The sequence below is a fragment of the Balaenoptera physalus genome (assembly GCF_965194825.1).
Source record: "Balaenoptera physalus genome assembly, chromosome: 6".
In the NCBI taxonomy this organism is placed as follows: domain Eukaryota; kingdom Metazoa; phylum Chordata; class Mammalia; order Artiodactyla; family Balaenopteridae; genus Balaenoptera; species Balaenoptera physalus.
Genome location: NC_138885.1, coordinates 7,427,091 through 7,446,412, shown reverse-complemented (window position 1 = coordinate 7,446,412; position 19,322 = coordinate 7,427,091). Strand labels below are relative to the sequence as shown.

At 63.7% G+C, this 19,322-nt stretch overlaps 1 protein-coding gene across 1 annotated transcript in view; it reads left to right on the top strand.

The window, feature by feature from the left end:
- Positions 1-18,932, top strand: part of MYO7B (myosin VIIB) — a 103,761-nt gene extending 84,829 nt beyond the window's left edge. Inside the window, exons 27-48 of the mRNA XM_082465955.1 lie at positions 281-407; positions 2,243-2,362; positions 3,408-3,581; positions 4,184-4,411; positions 5,700-5,867; positions 8,131-8,248; positions 8,337-8,463; positions 9,538-9,704; positions 10,670-10,851; positions 11,781-11,911; positions 12,227-12,397; positions 12,552-12,695; positions 13,194-13,349; positions 13,981-14,086; positions 14,898-15,011; positions 15,228-15,315; positions 16,397-16,503; positions 16,976-17,161; positions 17,389-17,505; positions 17,732-17,815; positions 18,004-18,123; positions 18,537-18,932. Coding sequence (XP_082322081.1) covers positions 281-407; positions 2,243-2,362; positions 3,408-3,581; positions 4,184-4,411; positions 5,700-5,867; positions 8,131-8,248; positions 8,337-8,463; positions 9,538-9,704; positions 10,670-10,851; positions 11,781-11,911; positions 12,227-12,397; positions 12,552-12,695; positions 13,194-13,349; positions 13,981-14,086; positions 14,898-15,011; positions 15,228-15,315; positions 16,397-16,503; positions 16,976-17,161; positions 17,389-17,505; positions 17,732-17,815; positions 18,004-18,123; positions 18,537-18,638 — 3,037 coding nt within the window. The 3' untranslated portion in view covers positions 18,639-18,932. The remainder of the gene's footprint in view (positions 1-280; positions 408-2,242; positions 2,363-3,407; positions 3,582-4,183; positions 4,412-5,699; positions 5,868-8,130; positions 8,249-8,336; positions 8,464-9,537; positions 9,705-10,669; positions 10,852-11,780; positions 11,912-12,226; positions 12,398-12,551; positions 12,696-13,193; positions 13,350-13,980; positions 14,087-14,897; positions 15,012-15,227; positions 15,316-16,396; positions 16,504-16,975; positions 17,162-17,388; positions 17,506-17,731; positions 17,816-18,003; positions 18,124-18,536) is intronic.
- The last annotated feature ends 390 nt before the right edge of the window (positions 18,933-19,322 follow it).

Genomic DNA, 19,322 nt, shown 5'->3' with positions numbered 1-19,322 from the left:
AAATATTAAGGAAAAAAAAAAAGGAGTGGGGCTACAGAGCCCACTGGGGAGACATTGGAGGGAGCACAGTCCTGGGAGATGACAGGGTCCACGGTGGGCCTGAATGTGACGGGGAGGTGAGGGCGTGCAGCAAAAGCAATTGGAGGTGAGGAGGCTGGAGGTCCCCCTGCAAACATGTCTGCCCCCAGGGGTGCAGAAGCTGTGTGCCCGTGTGCCCCGTCTCCTCTTCTCCCCCAGAGCCAGCCCCCTGCCTGGCCTCCCAGCGCTCTGTGTCTTTTAGGGACGAGATTTACTGCCAGATCTGCAAGCAGCTCTCAGAGAACTACAAAACGAGCAGCCTGGCCCGGGGCTGGATCCTGCTTGGTCTGTGCCTGGGCTGCTTCCCGCCCTCCGAAAGGTTCATGAAGGTGGGGAGGGCCGGGGGCCAGGGCTGAAGGCGGGGGCAGCGAGGGTGGGCCCGGGGCCCTGGAGCAGGTCCAGACCTCCTGACCCATGCATGGCCCAGTTCTCCTGCTCCTGCAGGCCAGGATGGGTGTCAGTGCCCGGGCTTCTTTGAGCCTCAGTTTCTCGTCTATAAAGAAGGATGCTCCTTACAACCCCTAATCAGGATCTGCAGGTCATCTTACCTGGGCTCAGTCACCAGGAGACAATGAGACAATGGGTGCAATGGGCATTGAAAAGGCAAAGGAGTCTGAGGAGTGGGCACCAACCAGAGATTGGCTGCAGCATCTCTCTCTAGGCCTTAGAACTAACAAGGGAGGTGCTTTCAAGTGTTGGAGGCCCCAGGCTTTGCTACTCTAATATACCTTTTGGTTCTGATGATAAAAGTAATATGTAGGATATGAAGAAAGTCTAGAAAGAAAATAAAAGTCATCCCCACACCCAGAGGTAACTTCTGTTACAATTCCTGGCCTTTTATGGTGCGATAGGGTCATACTTGGAATCACATAGGAAACAATCTCACTACCTCTTGTCCCTTCAGGGACAGCAGGAAGTGTGGTCACCCTGGCCATCTGCCCTGGGCCCTGGGCCACCCTTGACACCAGTAAACCCTTCCAGGCTGCATCCCCTCAAAGAATCTCTCTGAGAGACAAAAAGGTTTTCAATGCCTTGTTTCAGCATCTTGTCAAACATATTTTGAACATCAGCTCTCCTGCAGCTTTCACTTATCTTATGTGTCTTCTCATGTCATAAACTGTTCCCAAATGGCAGTGCTAATGCCATCTGTTAGCGCTGTCCCAGCGCGTATTTCACTCGTTGATGGACATCTAGGATCCATCTTCCAATTGCCCATCACCATAAACACCACTATGACTAAAAACTTTAGGGACTTCCCTGGTGGCACAGTGGTTAAGAATCCGCCTGCCAATGCTGGGAACACAGGTTCAAGCCCTGGTCCGGGAAGATCCCACATGCCGCGGAGCAGCTAAGCCCCTGCGCCACAACTACTGAGCCTGTGCTCTAGAGCCAGCAAGCCACAACTTACTGAGCCCACGCGCCACAACTACTGAAGCCCATGTGCCCTAGAGCCCATGCGCCACAACTACTGAGCCCGTGTGCCGCAACTCCTGAAGCCCGCGCGCACTAGGGCCTGCGTGCCACGACTACTGAGCCCACATGCTGCAACTACTGAAGCCTGCGTGCCTAGAGCCCGTGCTCTGCAACAAGAGAAGCCACCGCAATGAGAAGCCCGCGCGTCGCAACGAAGAGTAGCCCCCCCTCGCCGCAACTAGAGAAAGCCCACGCATAGCAACAAAGACCCAGTGCAGCCAAAAGACTAAATAAATAAATAAAATTAAAAACAAAAAAAAACTATATATCTCCCTTTATCATAGGTTTGAATTATTAGGTCAAAGAGTATGTACATTTTTAAACTATGTACTATTTAAAACATATTGACAAATGACTCCTCAGAAATGCTGTGCAATTGATATTTCTTCTCACAGTGTGAGAGCCCCGTGTCAATGCATCTTTGCCAACACTATTATCATTTTTATTTTCATTTAAACTTTTTTCCAGTTTTATTGAAATATAATTGACATATAACATTGTTCAAGTGTAGGGTGTACAGTGTGGTGATTTTACATAGGTGTGTATTGCAGAATGATTGCCAAGTAAGGTTAGTTAACACATCCAACGTCCATAGTTAAAATTAGTATCACAGTTTCTAGAATCTGGACAGTAAGTAGAAAGTGTCCTCTATTCTAAGTGTCTTCGTCCCCTTCCCTTCCTCGCCCACCAGTATCTGCTGAACTTCATTGGTCAAGGGCCAGTCGGCTACGGGCCCTTCTGTGTTGAGCGCCTGAGACGCACCTGTGCCAACGGGGTGCGCACGGAGCCGCCCTCCTGGCTGGAGCTGCAGGTAGGGGCGAGAGACGGTCTGTGTGGGGTGGTGCCAGCCGTCACGGCTCTTCCAGCACAGCTCATGGGGCTGCCAGCAGGAAGTGTGTGCTCCGGGCCCGTCCACCGCCTTCTGTGCCAGTGGTCCCTGTGAGCCTCCCCAGGCCTGGTGCAGCCTTCAAAATTGCACCCTCGCCACCAATCTAAATCGGCATTCCTTTAGGGCCCTACTAGCTGAAGGGGAAAGTAAGTCTACTCAGTTCCTTAGCTGCAGGGTGTGAGTGGCTGCTTAAAGTGTTACCCCTCCCAAGGACATATGCATTTTATGTGGCCAACCAAGGTTGGCAATGTTGTTTGTGTCACCTGTGAGTTCCTGCAGTGTCCTCAGGAAAGGTCCTTCAGAAGCAGGCGGGGTTGAGGGGACACCCCTGCTCCCCACTATACCTGCAGCTCCTGAAAGGCACTGTCTGTGCCCCATGGTGCCCTATACCAGGGTAACCTCCCGCCACACCCCCTCCCATCCTCGCCCTGCCACCCGAGTCCACAGGGCCTCCCCGCTTCCACTTTATCTACCTGCTCTGCCCATGAGCCTTGGGGTTGCATGTGAACTTGCCTTCGCGGTGTGGTGGTGCTCATGCCCTGCTGTACGCAGAGAGGAACAGTGGCTTCCTTGGACCCAAAATGTTCCAGAGTATGAGACCCAGCCATTTCCAAGAGCTTTTTGACTTTCTGTGATTCTGAGTCACCCAGCCAAAGCTCAGGGATCTCATGTTAAAACTGGGCCTTCCACTTGCCGGCTGCATCCCAGGGGCGCAGCCCTGGCCCACTCTGTCAGTTCAGTAGCAGATGTTCGTTGGCCAGGACTTTTGTCAACTCCCTGCCGCACCGGGTGGGGCTTCAGAAGGCCCCTCCCCCTGGAACCCATGGGGATGAGCCAGTAGGGTCAGCGGGTTGGGAAGAGGGGATGGTGGACCAGCCTCCCATCCCAGGGTTCCGGGAGCACCAGCGCCGGCAGCTGAGTCCAGGAGCCTCCCGGGTAGAGGACCTGAGTCTTCGTCTGTCCCCAGGCTGTCAAGTCCAAGAAGCACGTCCCGATCCATGTGACCTTGGCGACTAGAGAGAGCCTGACCGTCTCGGTGGACTCAGCCTCGACGTCTCGGGAAGTCTGCCTGCACATCGCCCACAAGCAGGGCCTCAGCGACCACGTGGGCTTTTCCCTGCAGGTTGCCGTGTACGATAAGGTACTGGCCAGGGGGTCCCATCCACCACCCGCCTGTCAGCCTAGCCACCGCTCGCCTTGCCGGCTGCCAAGCACAGATACGAACACAAACTCCCGCTCACAGACATGCCTCCTAACCAGGCAACCTGCCCTCCTGCCCCAACACTCACGCGCTCAGCCCAGAGGCTGTACCTCGGCCCCAGACGGTGTCACACACACACCTGGTAGGTCCCCTGCCACGCCCACATCCTGCTCCAAGCCCCCCACGCTGGGGAGCTCAGACTCCCATGTAGCAATGCGGAGGTCACACCAGCACTGCCCCACCTGAACCCCACATTGTCGCCCCCCCTGATGCCCTGACGCCCATGCTCACAGCCTCAGACCGAGACGTGCTCATGCCAACCAGCCAATCAGAGTGTTCCGACCCCGTCACGTGGGCATGTGCCGCCTGTGGGCGGGGCGGGCGGGGGGCAGTGTTGAGGGGGGGTTGATTGACAGTCCACGCCCCGTGGGGAGGAGTCCCTCGGGCGTCCAGCGGGCTCTTGTCCTCCGTGTGCCAAGGGCAGGTGGGGCGGCCTGACACGCAGCAGTCGCTCACCCCTGCCGCCCCGATTCTGGCCTCAGTTCTGGTCGCTGGGCAGCGGGCGCGACCACGTGATGGACGCCATGGCCCAGTGTGAGCAGCTGGCCCGGGAGAGGGGCGAGAGCGAGCGCCAGGCGCCCTGGCGCCTCTACTTCCGGAAGGAGTTCTTCACCCCGTGGCACGACTCCCGGGAGGACCCGGTCAGCACCCAGCTCATTTACCACCAAGTCCTCCACGGAGTCTGGTCCGGCGAGTACAGCTTCGAGAAGGTGAGGGGGCCGCGGCCGTCAGGGCCCTGAAGACCCACGCATCAGACAGCCTGAGGAAGCGCCCTGTTCCAGCGCAGGGGCGGCGGGGACGGAGCAAGGGCAGCTGGGCTGCGGCCACCGGGGATGCCTGCGGGGAAAGTGGAGGGCAGGCGGCCAGCGGAGAGGAGTGGGTCCGGGGGTGCGTCCGCCAGTGCAGGTCCCTGGGCCCCTCCGGGCGCAGCTGTCCCTGCCCGGCCACCTCCATCTCGTCCCTCAGCCATAGGTTTGCTCAAGCCTCTGGGGTTTGGGGCACCTGCAGCAGGTGGGGAAGCCCTCCCATCAGCCCCAAGCCCACCTGGCCTCACCATGGCAGCTGCTTATGGGGCAGCAGGGCCTGGGAGTCAAGAACATGGCCTTGGAGCCCCGGCACTTGAGTTCAGGTCCCACCTGTGCCTCTTCCTGGCAGTGTGACCTTGGAACGTTAGGTCACCTCTCTGAGCCTCTGGCCCTCATCTGGAAAGTGCAGAGTCACCTGAGCTTTCTGTATGTTTGTGAGACTCGAGGGAAGGGAGCTCGTGCACCTGAAGTCCTCGGGCAGCACTGCTCCTGTTCAGTGGGTGCAGACCTCCCGGGCCTGAATCGGAGGGTGCTGCCCTGGAGGTCGGAGGCAGCCATGGCAGTCCTGGAGGCCGGCCTGGAATGGGGCAGTGGGCAGGGAGAGGCAGGGGCGAGGGGAAAAGGGGGCCCAGAGGGCAGGCAGCTAGGTGGCCGGGCAAGGTTTTGGTCTCCCGGGAAGAACAGGGCTGCTTGGAGCAGGAGCCCTGCTCTGTGCTGTGCATGCTGGTGCCTTACACAGGCTTCCACCCACATGAGTCCCGCAGAGGCCACACAGGGGTGGCCATGGTCACCTTTGCCCAGTGAGGACTCGGGGAGACAGGGTAAAGGCCTCGCCCACACTCACCCCACTCAGGCAGCAGTGTTTGGGGCTCCACCGAGGCCTCAGAGCTCCCTCCCACACATTCTCTGGCTCCTGAGGGCCACAGGGGATCCCCCCCTTGTCCTCAGGCAGAGGCCCCGCAGGGCTCAGGCCAAGGCCGCTGGGAGGTCCCTGCCTGCCAGCCGGAGCCCAGCCCGCGTCGGCGCCCAGTCGGGGCCCGCGGAGGTTCTGCCGTGGTGGGGGAGGGGCAGGTCCTGCCTAGCGGAGGTGGCTGGTCACCTCTGCTGTGCCGGGGTGAGAGCGTCCTGGGGGAGGGTGGGCCCTCAACGCCATCCCCACCCCCGCCCGCTGTGTGTCCCCCGGGCTGTGCAGGAGGAAGAGCTGGTGCAACTGCTGGCCCAACACTGCTACGTGCAGCTCGGCACCTCGGTGGGGAGCCAGGCCGTCCGGGAGCTGCTGCCCAGCTGTGTCCCCGCCAAGCTGTACAGGACCAAGACCCCAGAGAAGTGGGCCAGCCTGGTCACCGCCGCCCACGCTGAGGTCAGCCCCCCAGAGCCTGTGCACTCGGGCTGTGCAGCTCTTTTTGGGGCCCTGGGGGCCCTGGGTGTGTAGAACGGTTGGAGACCCCGTTACGAGTCCCCACTCATGGGGGGTTGGGAGACTAACTTGCCACTCAGCAGAGCCCTGTCTCTTCAGGTTTAAAGAGTCTCGTTCAGGTCCACTCCCTCTGACAGGCCCGTTCCGTCTTCCCTCCTCCTTCCACGGTGGCATCCTGCATAGGTCAGGGCAGCTCAGCCCCGCACTGGTCTCCACTGCAGCGTCGGGCTGGGCCCTGGCCTTCCGGCGCGAGAGGGCATCCCCAGCTGCTGACCGCGAGCACGCCCTTGCCTCGGCACCAGTCCCGCCCTGTGAGGCCCCATCCTGGCCCCAGGCCTTACGGTGTCCCCTTGCTGGGCCCTGTGTGCCCGGAGCTGGCTCTGGACAGCAGAGAGGGCTGCCCCTCTCCTACCCCTGCTTGGTCAGCCCGCACCAAGTGAAGGCGGCTCCCGGAGGCGCACAGCCTCCTCCCCAAGCCTCTGCCTGCACCTCCCAACACCCACTCGTGTTCTCGGGATCTCCCGCACCAGCGGAGGTTTCTGCTGCTCCTGAACTTCCACCCCAAGAGGGGACAAAGACAGGCTTTCTGGTTCAGTCCCGCTGTCTCTCTGCCCCTCCCCACAGGGCTGTCCCCAACCCGCCCCTCTGTCAGAGCCTCCTTCCTCATAGGGTGCTTTGCTCTGCAGCGTGGCCTGAGGGTGCAAAGGCATCTCTGAGGACCTGGCTGGCTGGTGCAGCTGCTGCAGGAGAACTGTGCACGGGGGGCTACTGAGGATACAGCCCTTTGGTTAATGCCTCCCCTGCATTAACTTGCACTGGGGGCCAAGAAAGAACAGGACAGGCAGTGGGAAATACGAAGGCAGCATGGCGCCTGTTTGGCAGGGGTTGGCAGCCCAGTGGCAGGGAGATAAGCCCCGGGGGAGTGGCAGCAGGGCCCATCCAAGTGCGGAGAAGGGCAGGGAAGATGACCAGGCAACACGCTTTCCTTTCTGGCAACACAGAAGGAGGGGCTCAAAGTGGGTCCGTGGACAAGGGCCCTGTACGCCTGCGGCGGGGGATGCAGCTTGCTCTGTCCTGCTCTTAGGGTGTCACAGTGCACAGCCCTTAGGAAAGGCTCTAAGAAGTCCTGCAGGACAGAAGCCTGATTGTCTTACACGATGTTCCCCACACAAGCTTGACCACAGATGCCCTGTTCCACAAGGCAGTGGCTAGCATACCTTGGGGACAATCCTTGAACGGGAATTTGGGGACGCAAACCCTGTTGGTTGTTTCTGTTGTTTCCCAGCCTGAGTGGACGTGTTTACAGGGGAGAGACCATGGACGTTTTAGGGCTAGTACGAGACGGAGGGGAACAAGAGAGGCACACGACCCCAGATGAGCATGAGTGAGAAGTGGCTTTGTAATTTGGGAAGGGGGAGTTGGGGTGAGAGTAAAGAATTAGGAAATTCACACCACACTTTTTCCAAAGTGGACATAGTTTCACTGAATTTTTTCCATTAAACACTTAAAACCTGGGCATTACCAAATAAACCAGAAAATACAGACAAATACAAAAACAACAGGGAAATCACCAATAATATCACATCAAAGCGCTCATCCCTCTTAAGCTTGTGGCGTGTGTCCTTCTAGACTGCCTTATTCACACGTACACAACGGAGACGTGCATATGATTGGAGTGAGAGAAACACGCCTTTTTTTTTGGCTGCGTTGGGTCTTCGTTGTTGCACATGGGCTTTCTCTAGTTGCGGCGAGCAGGGGCTACTCTTCCTTGCAGTGCGCAGGCTTCTCATTGCAGTGGCTTCTCTTGTTGCGGAGCACGGGCTCTAGGCACGCGGGTTCAGTAGTTGTGGCACACGGGCTCAGTAGTTGTGGCTCACGGGCCTGAGCCCGCAGACGGGGGCCCGCAGACACCTGCACGTGACCCTCACGGTCTTCCAGGCTGAGGCAGCGAGCAGGAGCCTGGCCCTACAGCCTCTGGAGCTCTGATGCTGAGGAGGGGAAAGCCTTCCTTCCTTCTCAAAACCGCCCGTGAGGGGTCCTGCCCAGCCCACCAGAGCCTCCCACCCAGCCCTCGCCGGCACTGGCCTGGCTTTAGGCAGAGGCTTCACAGAATGATGCAGCGCATGAGCGCCCTGGGCGCTGGGTGAGTAGTTAGGTGCGGGATGATGAGTGACGGAGGTGACGCCTCATCATGTCCCCCGAGCAGGCGCCATACACCCAGAAGCGGGCCACGCCACTGGCCGTGCAGGAGCAGGTGGTGGACACCGCCTGCCTGAAGTGGCCGCTGCTCTTCTCCCGGCTCTTTGAGGTCACCACACTCTCAGGTAACAGTGTCTGACCGGGTAAGAGGGTGCGGCTGGGCCCACACCCCGGGCCAGCCCAGGCTTCACACTTCTGTTCTCCGTCCGCCAGGCCCCCGACTGCCCAGGGCCCAGCTGATCTTGGCTGTTAACTGGAAGGGGCTGTACTTCCTGGACCAGAAGGAGAAGATGCTGCTAGAACTCTCTTTCCTAGAGGTCATGAGCCTGACCACCGACAGGTGGGCGCCCTGAGGGAAGAGGCCCCAAATCTCTCTCTCCCCACAGCCTCAGCCCTTGGGGGCTGCAGGAGAGACAGGGAGAGGAGGAGGGACATTGTCCCTGGGAGCCCGGCTGGCTCATACCACATCACGCGTGTGGTGTGATGGCCGTTGGATCGGGACCCACCTTCCACTGTCGCAGGGCCAGCACTGTGTCTGCACATCACGCGTTGCCTTCTCAAGCTTCCTTTAGAACCCAGCCCCCCTGGAAAGGGGCACATAAGCTTGCAGCCTCCAGAGTGTACGTTCACCTATAGGCTCCTTCCCTTCTCACGGGTGGGAACCACTGACGCGGAGGTGCCAGCCATCTGGGAGAGGGAGCGAGGGACAAGGCTGCGTGTGCAGGGCACAGAACAGCACGAGGGCGGCCTTGCACGCCTGGTGGGACCTCGGACGCCCTGTCCCTGTGCTCTCCATGGCTCTCACCTTCTGAGAAGGCCTCCGTGCCCTTCGGGAAGGCCTGCCTGTGCCCTGCCAGAGCCCCTGCTTGGTTAAAGCACAGCCCGCTGTGGCATGACCACTGTGGTCATTACCGGTGTGTGCAGGACGCAGGCTGGCCACCACTCACTGAGGCACACCGTGCTGGGCGCTCTCTGCTATGCCAGTAAGTCGCCCCAGCACCCCCAGTCTGCAGATAAATGAACGGAAGCACATAGAGGCTGGGTAGCTCGCCCAAGCTCGCCCAGGCTGGTGCTCCATCTCAGCGCCACCGTTCTTTGCGGTGGCCCCGTGGTGGCCCTCCACGCTGGCCACCACCTTGCCTGCCCGGAGCCGACCCACAGACTGGGGCTCAATACCACCACTGCGTTTGGAGCCCATGGGAGCCTAAGCTCTGGCTCACCTGCCCACACACACAGCGGGGCCTGGGACCGGGGCAGACTTGCTCTCAGCCCCTGGCCCTGCCATGGCTCTGGACTCGCTGCTCGGTTTCCTCATCTGCAACGCAGGCGGGTCACCCCTCCGAGGCTGTCGAGGGGCTGACCCAGGGGGAGGGTGGAGTAGACCTCTGGTCACATTGACCCCTTTCCCCCTCAGGGAGGCCCAGGGTGGGCAGAGGCTGGCGCTCTTCACGCTGCACGAAGAGGAGTTCGAGTTCAGGTCCCCCAGCAGCGTGGCCATCGCCGAGCTGGTGGCCATGTTTCTGGAGGGCTTGAAGGAGAGGTCCGTGTTCGCCATGGCCCTGCAGGACAGGAAAGCCACAGGTAGTACCCAGCCAGGTGGGGAGGGGACCCGGTGAGGGTGGGTGGCTTGCTCGTGCCAGGTCCCGGTGGTCACGTGGCAGGCGGGGCACAAGGACTCAAGCAGAGAGAGGGAGAGAGGCCACCAAGCACTCGGGGGGGCAGCGGTAGGCAAGGCCTTCCCATGTGCAAGATGAGGGGACTCCGGGAGGGGTCTCAAACCCTCCAAAGTGAAGTGCGCTGAGAGCTGTCCTTGCACCCTCACCTGCAGAGAACAGCTGGGCCACCCGCCCATGCCTTGCCCGCCATCCCCACAGCTGCCCTGTTGTCCCATTTTACAGGCAAGGACTGGAGGCTCAGAGAAGGGGCTCAACTTGTCCAGGGCCACACAGCTCAGAGGGGGGTTGCGGGCGGGGTGAGCCCGGGCAGTCGAGTTCTCGGCCACGGCTTCCCTGAGCACGGCTGGAAATCAGGCTTCAGGAGGGAGGGGGCAGGGGAGGGCTGTGCACAGGGTCTTAAGTGCAGTAAGAAATGTCAGCAGAAGCTTTGTACCTGGGGCCCATTCCATCCTCACAACAGCCCCAGGAGGGAGGAATGACTCTTCGTTTTACAGTTGAGGAATCAGGCTCAGAGAGGTCACCCAGCTCCCGGGCAGGCTTGGCGACTGCCAGCTGGTGTTCTATTCCGTTGGTCCACCTCCCTCCCGGCTTGCCAGCCATCTCCTGGTCAGGCGTCTGAGCAGGTCTCCCCAGCTCCTGCCACCCCAGGCTCTGTGCCTGTCCAGGCCCCCTGAGGGCCAGAGCTCTGGGAATCCCACCACCAGCTCACTGTCAGGGTGGCCTTGGGCCCATTGCTTTGCGTCTCCATTTCCCCACCGGTCAAAGGAGATGGCCCACAGGATGCCAGCACAGCCTGTGGCCTCTGCTGAGCCCTTGGGAAACGGCGTCTTCTCTGCCCCGTGTGTGTGTCTGTGTGACCTGGATTTGTAGAGGATGCCACCCTCCTGCCCTTCAAGAAGGGGGACTTGCTGATCCTGACAGAGAAGCAGGGGTTGCTGACCTCTGAGAACTGGACCCTGGCCCAGAATGACAGGACCAAGAAGACGGGGCTGGTGCCCACGGCCTGCCTCTACACCATCCCAACGGTCACCAAGCCCTCAGCACAGCTGCTGGTAACTCATATGCTCCCCTGCCCTCAGCTAGGCACCCGTGGGCACCTGGGGAAGTGGCCAAGATGCCCGGCGTGGGGTCCTAGCTCAGGGGCCGGGGACCCACCTCACAGATCCTGGGCAATCATGTCAGCTCTGCCAGCCCCATCATCCTTCTGGGGTGATGGAGAGGCAGGAAGTGCTTGTGCAGTGAGTGCCTGGCGCAGCGCTCGGCATTTAGTAGGTGCTCAATCAGTGGGCATTCCTTCCACCCCTCCCACCAGGGAGTGTCCTGGGGATGCATCCGTCCTTGTCTCAGCCTCATTTAAACTCTGACCCAGGGGGGCTCAAGTCTCCCTCCCCCTGACAGCCACCCCACCCCAGCCCCCAAGACCAGCCCCCCCAGGGAGACAGGACAGACAGGCCTTCCAGCGTGCATGTATTGAGTGCCAACTGCGTGCCCCGCGCCTGCAGTACAGGATTGAACACAGTAGTATCTCCGCCCTCAAGGAGCACTGGGACGAATGACGACTTGATGGCAAGTGAACGAAGTGCCACCAAGAAGAAGTACCTGTTGTTATGGGAGCAAATCCTAGGGCGGGGGCTTGCCCTGTCTGGGAAGGTATCCCTGAGGGACTGGCACTTGTGCTGAGGCCGGAAGGAGGTCGGGGGCCAGGCTGTCAGGGTCAGGGTGAGAGATGTCCCTGAGGAGAGGTGCCCCAGGGAAGGGGAGCGTGGTGGGCCTGAGAGCCCTCCTAAGGGAAAGGAAACAGGTTCAGAGACGTTGAGTCTCTGGGTCACACAGCAGGGTCACACAGCAGGTGACACAAGAAGGGTAGACCCAGGCCGATCCAGCCCTGTGGGCCGGCCCCTCCTGAGTCCCTGAGGCAACCAGGCCAGGAGGAGCTAGTGGGCAGGGGCTCCTGGACACCCACAGACCCGTGCCCTCACAGAGCTTGCTGGCCATGCCACCAGAGAAGCGGAAGCTGGCAGCCCAGGAGGGGCGGCCCGCAGAGCCGGCCCCCGAGGAGCAGCCTGAGGAGAAGCTGCACACTCTGGAGGAATTCTCCTATGAGTTTTTTAGGTGACTGCCCTGCCCACCCCCAGAGCCCACCCCAAGCAGCCTCTCCCTGCTCCCCGGGGGCTGGAGGCCATGAAAGCAGGTGCACTGCCTGCCTGGCCTAGCTGGGCAGGGAGGGGACCCTCTGACCCTCCCACGACCACCCCGTTTCTGAGCTGCGTGCTGTGGGCACAGAGGGCCTCCCCGTGGGGACCTGCACTGGAGACCGGGGCTCTCCTGCCACTGTGTGCGCGTGGCTCGGGGTGGGGAGGGGACAGAGAGGAGCACGGGCAGAGGAGGCCTGAGGAGCGCCCTCACCCCCGCCTCGATCCCGGACAGGGTCCCAGAGAAGGAGACGGTCAGCAGAGCCGTGCTGCCCCTGGCCCGGACCCGGGGCCGCCTGTGGGCCCACTCAGCCGAGCCGCTGCGGCAGCCCCTGCTCAGGCGCGTCCACGCCGACGCCGAGCTGCGGGACGTCGCCTGTCAGATCTTCATCGATATCCTTTCCCGGCCAGCCTGCCCCGGCCCCGCAGCCGCCCGCCAGGGATCCAGATCTCCCAGGGCACGGCGCTGCCCCAGGGTCCGCGCGGGGCGGGGCTCGGGGGTCAGCGGTGACAGGCAGCCCCGCCGGCGCGTTCTCCTTGACGGCCGCACCCATCCTCAGGTACATGGGCGACTACCCCTCTCGGAAGGCCTGGACCTCCCTGGAGCTTACCGACCAGATCTTCTCGGCGGCCCTGCAGCAGGCGGCCCTGCAGGATGAGGTTTACTGCCAGATCCTGAAGCAGCTGACGCACAACACCAAGAGGTCTGTGGGGACCGGGGAGGGGCAGAGGGCACCGCGCGCGCGGGTTGCCATGCCCAGGGCCCCCTCAGGCCTCGCCCCAGCCCCCGAGGCTGTGTCCACTGTTCAGAGGGGGAGGCGGCCCCTCATAGAGGCGACGCTCGCAGTAACGGTGGGAAGGTTAGGACCCGGTGTGTCCCTGACTTCCTGGGCTGGCCAGAGCCGGCGGGGAGGCAGACCTGCCCTGGGTCCCCCTCTCTCCTTTGTCACCTGGGCAGGCCCTGGCCTCTCTAAACCTCGTGCCCTACTCCACAAGATGGGCACAATAGCACCCCCTCCCCTTCTCGTGGGCAGGGAAGCCTTGGTGGCATTGGCAGCAGGGCAGCGGCTGCCTTGCCCAGGGCCTCAGGCAGGCCTCAGCTCATAGCATAAATCCTAAGAAGCCCCATCTCCCCGAGGTGCCTGGCTGGCCCAGGCTTCCGGGAGGGGCCCCTCCTGGGCTGACCAGCGCTCCACCTGCAGGCACAGCGAGGAGCGGGGCTGGCAGCTGCTGTGGCTCTGCACCGGCCTCTTCCCGCCCGGCAAGGCTCTGCTGCCCCACGCCCAGAAATTCACAGACACGCGGAGAAGGGAGCTGCTGGCCCCCGACTGCAGCCGCCGCATCCAGAGGGTCCTGAGGTGCGCCTGACAGCTCCTAGGCCCCCGTGGCTGCCTGTCCAGGGCAGAGAAGGAACTGCCCTGAGGCCACAGGATGGCCTTGATGTCCCCAGCCACCTGTGTGTCCCCCTAGCCCAGACCACAGGAGTTGAGCTCAGACCCATCCCTGCCAGCCCGTCCTGCAGTTCTTCCCCGGCTCTGCCTGCCCTCCAGCCCTGGCTTGGTCTCCTGTGTCTGTGGGAGAGGGTGGGGTGACCTGGTGAGCAGACGTGACAGTGAGTGGCAGCCTGGGTCGCGGTGGGGAAGGTGGGTGTCCCCATCCCCAACCCCCCGCCCAGCTGTGTGGGAATGAGGACACGACCCACCCTGCCTACTGGTGCCGGGCCCAGGACCCCTGGCCAGCCTGGGTCCCCTCCCCATGTGTGTCCTCAGAACCTCGGGGCACCTGGGAGGGGAGGCCAGGCTGGCCGCTGCTGCCTCCTCTAGGCCATGTGCCCAGCACCGCAGGCAGGGCAGCCCCCAGGGAACGGCGGTGGTCTCGGGGTTGGCTTTTGTTTTGTACCTGGCACAGAGCTTAGCTTAGAGGCTGGTGACGGGCTGGGCCCAGGTGAGGGTGTCGGGTGGCAGGTGCAGCGTGCACTGTCTGCTCCAGGACGGGGCCCCGGAAGCAGCCCCCGCACCAGGTGGAGGTGGAGGCCGTGGAGCAGAACATCTCCCGCATGTGCCACAAGATCTGCTTGCCCAACAACACGAGCGAGGTGAGCCCCTGCACCCCCCAGGGACCCGCAGCCGGAGCAAGGTCCCTCCCCACGGGGGTCACCCGAAGAGAGCCGGGAGACACCGCCGGACACGGCTGTTTCCAATACAGAGTGGATGGTCTCCCCTTCAGCGCTCTCCTAGCCCTGCCCCGTCTCCCCCGAAACTACCGCTTCGCCCCACCCCGGTCCCCATGAGCATGAACTGAGTGCTGGGCGCCCTCAGGTGCCCCGGGCCGCACAGGGGAGGGATGGGCCCCGGGGCGGCTGTAGAGCAGTCAGGAGTCCGGACGTCCCAAAGGTGTGGGGGGCATTCCAGGCCGGGCACAGGGGAGAAGAGGCCACAGGGCTGGGCAACAAGGCTGAGTCCCAGGGCCTGGGGGCCCCTCAGGCCTCCGACCCGGCCCCGGGATACGGTGAGCAAGGGCCGCCATGGGGTGCCTGCGGACAGAGCCCAGTCGGCCTCTGGGGACGGCGGAGGAGACAGGTGGGAGGCAGGAGACCCTCGGCCAAGGGGCAGCAGTGCAGCGAGGGGGCCCTCACAGCCCTCCCCAAGCGGACTGTGGCCTTGACAAAGTTCCCACAGTCTGGCGGCAGGCTCTCAGAGCAAGTTCAAAAGGCTGGGACTCTTGGGACCCCAAGACAGCGAGCCCTGTGACCAAACAGCGCACACATCCGGCCAGGTTTCCAGAGAGGGAGTCTTGCCCTTCTCAGGACAGGGCAGGCGCGAGCCCAGCCCCAGCCAGCAGGCTGTTGAGGGTCACCCCGGGCCGAGCCGCGTCCTGAGACGTCCCCCTGCCCCCTCTCTGCCCAGATGCTGGAGGTGGGCACCAACACCCGGGTGCGGGAGGCGTGCGACAGCATTGCCGCCCGGCTGCAGCTCGCCTCCTGGGAGGGCTGCAGCCTCTTCATCAAGATCGCGGACAAGGTGCGCGGCCCAGCAGGCCAGGGGCCGGGAGGGAGGGCGGCCGGGCGGGGGTCTCCCACCTGCGCTGGGCCAGGCCCCCCGCGGCACACAGGCTGAAGGGACGTAGGTGGGAGGGGTCGGAGCCCCAGTGCCGCACCTAGCCTCCCAGGCTAGAGATGGGTCCCTGGATGCCCACACCTGCATGCCTCCCTGTGCCCTCCTCTCCACCCACCCCAGGTCATCAGCCAGAAGGAGGGAGACTTCTTCTTTGACTCCTTGAGGCAGGTGGCCGACTGGGTGAAGAAGAACAAGCCCCAGAAGGAAGGTGAGAGGAGGGCTCTGTGGGGCAGGCTGCGGCCAGAAAGGAGGGGTGGGGCGGGGAAGGAGGGGAGGGGTCGGGAAGGAGGGGAGGGGAGGGGCGGGGAAGGAGGGGAGGGGAGGGGCGGGGAAGGAGGGGTGGGGCCGGCAGGGAGGGGTGGGACCGGCAAGGAGGGATGGGGCCGGGAAGGAGGGGAGGGGAGGGGCGGGGAAGGGAGGGGCCGGGAGGCCGGGAAGGAGAGGTGGGGCGGGAAAGGAGGGATGGGGCGGGGAAGGAGGGGAGGGGCCGGGAAGGAGGGGAGGGGAAGGGTGGGGAAGGAGGGGTGGGGTCGGCAGGGAGGGGAGGGGCGGGGAAGGAAGGGAGGGGCGGGGAAGGAGGGATGGGGCCGGCAAGGAGGGGAGGGGCGGGGAAGGAGGGGAGGGGCCGGCAAGGAGGGGAGGGGCGGGGAAGGAAGGGAGGGGCGGGGAAGGAGGGGTGGGGCGGGGAAGGAGGGGAGGGGCCGGCAAGGAGGGGAGGGGCCGGGAGGCCGGGAAGGAGAGGTGGGGCGGGGAAGGGGTGTTGCGGGGATGTGAAGCGGGGCAGGGTTTGTCTGCCTCCTGGGCCAGGGTCAGGCGGCTCCCCAGGCCACTCCTGCATGGCTATGCCCATTCATTTATTCATTCATTCTCATTACCCTTCATGTTCCCTGGGTCATGGGTAGGCCAGGCCCGGGGCCAGGCGGTCAGGCCCTGCCCCTGGAGCTCTCCCAACTCCGGCAGGGGCCGGGCATGCGGCAGGCCTAGAACACAGGGCGGGACTGCGGGTGATGGAGGGTGCATGGGGGCAGAGAGGGCGGAACGGGGCCTGACCCCTCGGGGAGATCCGGGAATGTTCCTGGAGGAGGGGGCTTCTACACTCATCTTGAGGGATGAGGAAGAGCTGGGGGCCAGGGAGGAAGAGGTGTGGAGGCTTTCCAGCTGGGGAGGCCGCTGTAGCAAACACAGCGGCGATGCGAGGGGCCAAGGGGCAGGGTGCGGGGGTGGGCGGGCAGCGCCCCGGGCCTGCTGGGCCAGGGATAGGCTTGGTGCTCACTGCCGCCCCTGTCCAGGGGCCGCTGTGACACTCCCCTACCAGGTGTACTTCATGCGGAAACTGTGGCTCAGCGTGGCCCCAGGGAGAGATGTGAAGGCAGACACCATACTCCATTATCATCAGGTACCCGGGCCACCCCTCCTGGTGGGCGTTGGGACCACCCTTGCTCCAGCCCACACCTGCCCTGAGAGTGGAGCATGGTCCCCTTGCCCCTGGGCACCCAGCTCCCGGCCAGGGCCTCACGGTGGGCCGGTCGCGCCCCTGAGGGCTCTGGAGCCAGGAGCAGAGGGACAGCGGCGTCTGGAGACAGCGGCCGTACCAGCACCTGCAGCGTGCCTGCCGGGGCGGGGAGGCGCAGGGGGTCCTGCAGCCCGTGGAGCACTGGCCCTTGCCCTGAAGGGGTAGAGCAGGCCTCGGCCTCCACGGCGAGACGGCAGGGAGCCCTGCCTCCACTCAGCGGCCTTCCCTCTGCGGGACACCTTACCCTGAGACCTTAGCTTTTTGTGGGCTCGGTCTCCTGGATGAGGGCGGGCTATCACATGAGTGTGAAGCCGGGGGCGGCTGCAGCCTGAAGTCCAGCTTGTGCTTCACCTAGGAGCTGCCCAAGTACCTGCGTGGGTTCCACAAGTGTTCGCAGGAGGATGCCGTCCACCTGGCAGGCCTCATCTACAAGGCCCAGTTTGGCAATGACCGGTCCCAGCTAGCTAGCATGCCCAAGGTCCTGAGGGAACTCGTGCCTGAGAACCTCACACGTCTGATGTCCTCAGAGGAATGGAAGAAGGTCTTTGGCAGGGGCTGGGGAGGGGGCCCTCGGCTGCTGCCCCCTACAGGGACCCCGCCCAGGTGCCACCGTGGGGGGTGGCCTGGGTCCGCTGTGGCACCGTCCCCGCGCTGTCCACGGCCTCAGGCAGCAGCTGCCGCTCTGGGCCAGGACCTCGGGGCCTTGTGTGGCAGCCCAGTCGGGCAGTGGCCTCCACTCAGGCCCTCACTGGCCCTTGCTTCCCCCAGCGCATCCTCCTAGCCTGTGACAAGCACAGGGACATGACAGTGGAGGAGGCCAAGGTGGCCTTCCTGAAGTGGATCTGCCGGTGGCCCACCTTCGGGTCCGCCTTCTTCGAGGTGAAGGTAGGCCGCGCCGCCCCAAGCCCGGCCATCCTGGCCACGCAGGCCCCGCCCGGCTCTGGCCCCAGCAGCCTGAGCTTCTCCCCCAAACACGCCACGGGCAGGGCCAGCGGCCAGGTCTGGGGGAGCAGGTGTGCACGTGTGTGCGTGCGTGCGTGCGTGCGTCTCGGGGAGGGGCCGCCTGGCCTCCCAGGGTGCGCTGTGATCACTGTGACCCCTCCCTCCCCAGCAAACCTCGGAGCCCTCCTACCCGGACATCATCGTCATCGCCATCAACCGGCACGGGGTTCTGCTCATCCACCCCAAGACCAAGGTAGTGGCAGGACCCCGGGGACTGCGCCAGGGTCCTGGGGCCCCCGCGCAGGTGGGGCGGCCGTCCTGGCCTCCCCCACATGGCCCCGTGGGCTCTGGAGGACCCCGGGCAGCAGCTCAGACTCAGGGCCCCTGGGCCGTCGGGGCTTTGCTTGGCTCCTACCCCCCGCCCGCCCGCTGTGCCCCCAGGACCTGCTCACCACCTACCCCTTCACCAAGATTGCCAGCTGGAGCAGCGGCAGCACCTACTTCCACATGGTGCTGGGGAGCCTGGGCCGGGGCAGCCGCCTGCTGTGTGAGACCTCTCTGGTGAGCCCGAGGCCCGGGGGGCTTCTCCCAGCCCACACACAAAGGACCCAGAGGCTCCGGACACTGGGTTTCCCCGACCCTGACCCAACGCCCCTGGCCGCCGGGCGAGTTGCTCCCTGGGAGGACGTGGCCCCCATGCCTGGGGTGGGCAGGCCAGGCTGGGCCGGCAGAGGAAGGAGGTGCAGCTCAGGAAGGGCTGGGCGTGTCACCCAGGGGGGCAACAAGGCCCGGCAGGGGGGGCCTGTGGTCCCAAGGAGGGAAGGGGACTCGGGGCCCGACCGCAGGAGCCCTGTTTCTCTCCTCACGCCCTGCCCGGTGTGTCACTGAGGCAGAGGTTGGGCCCCGCAAGCGCTGGCCCAAGCCCCGCTTAGCCGTACCCCTCTGACTCCCACCCCACCCTTCCCCCCGTCCAGGGCTACAAGATGGACGACCTGCTGACCTCGTACGTGCAGCAGCTGCTGAGCACCGTGAACAAGCAGCGGGGCCCCCGGACCTCAGTCCCGGCCAATCCCTAGCAGCGGGGCCCTCTTGCCCATTCAGCCACCCTCCGCAATCGGGGGGTCCTGGTGGCACTTCCCAAGGACCTTTCTCTGGGCCCAAGGCCTGCCCTCTGGTGGCGGGCTTTCAAGTCACCCTCTCCCCAGAACCCCCAGCACCACCACCCTGTGGCACCCCAGGGGCCCCCTCCCCCAGGTGCTGACTCTGAGGGCCGAAGGGGGGGGCCGGGACAGGCAGGCCTCCAGGCCGAGGGATGGATGACAGGGAGGACCCGCCCCCCCAGGAATGTTCAATAAAAGTTCCGCGGAGCAGTGGGGAGAGTCAGCGAGAGACGAGGGTTGGGCTGGGGCTCGGGTGGGCAGGAGGTCCAGCAAAGGGTTCCTTCCAGGGAAAGCAAACAGCACTGCGGCCCGTCCAGGCCCAGCAGAGGACAGCTCCATTCTCAGGGAGTGACTTCCTTTGTGTCTCCCTCCTCCCTTTCCTTCCACCCCCCCCTTCCCTTCCTGCTTCTCAGACTGCGGAGATGCTTTCTACAGGCCCCTCTGCACACCTTTCCTCCTTCCCCCGCCCGGCACTGGACATGGGCTGCCGCCAGGTGGGTCTGGTGGAGGTGGCCACTGGCTTCGCTGCCCTGAGAGCGGAGCTGGATGCAGGGCCTCGGAGCCTGGGCTGGGCGCCCACGGCCCCGGCCAGCCCTGTCG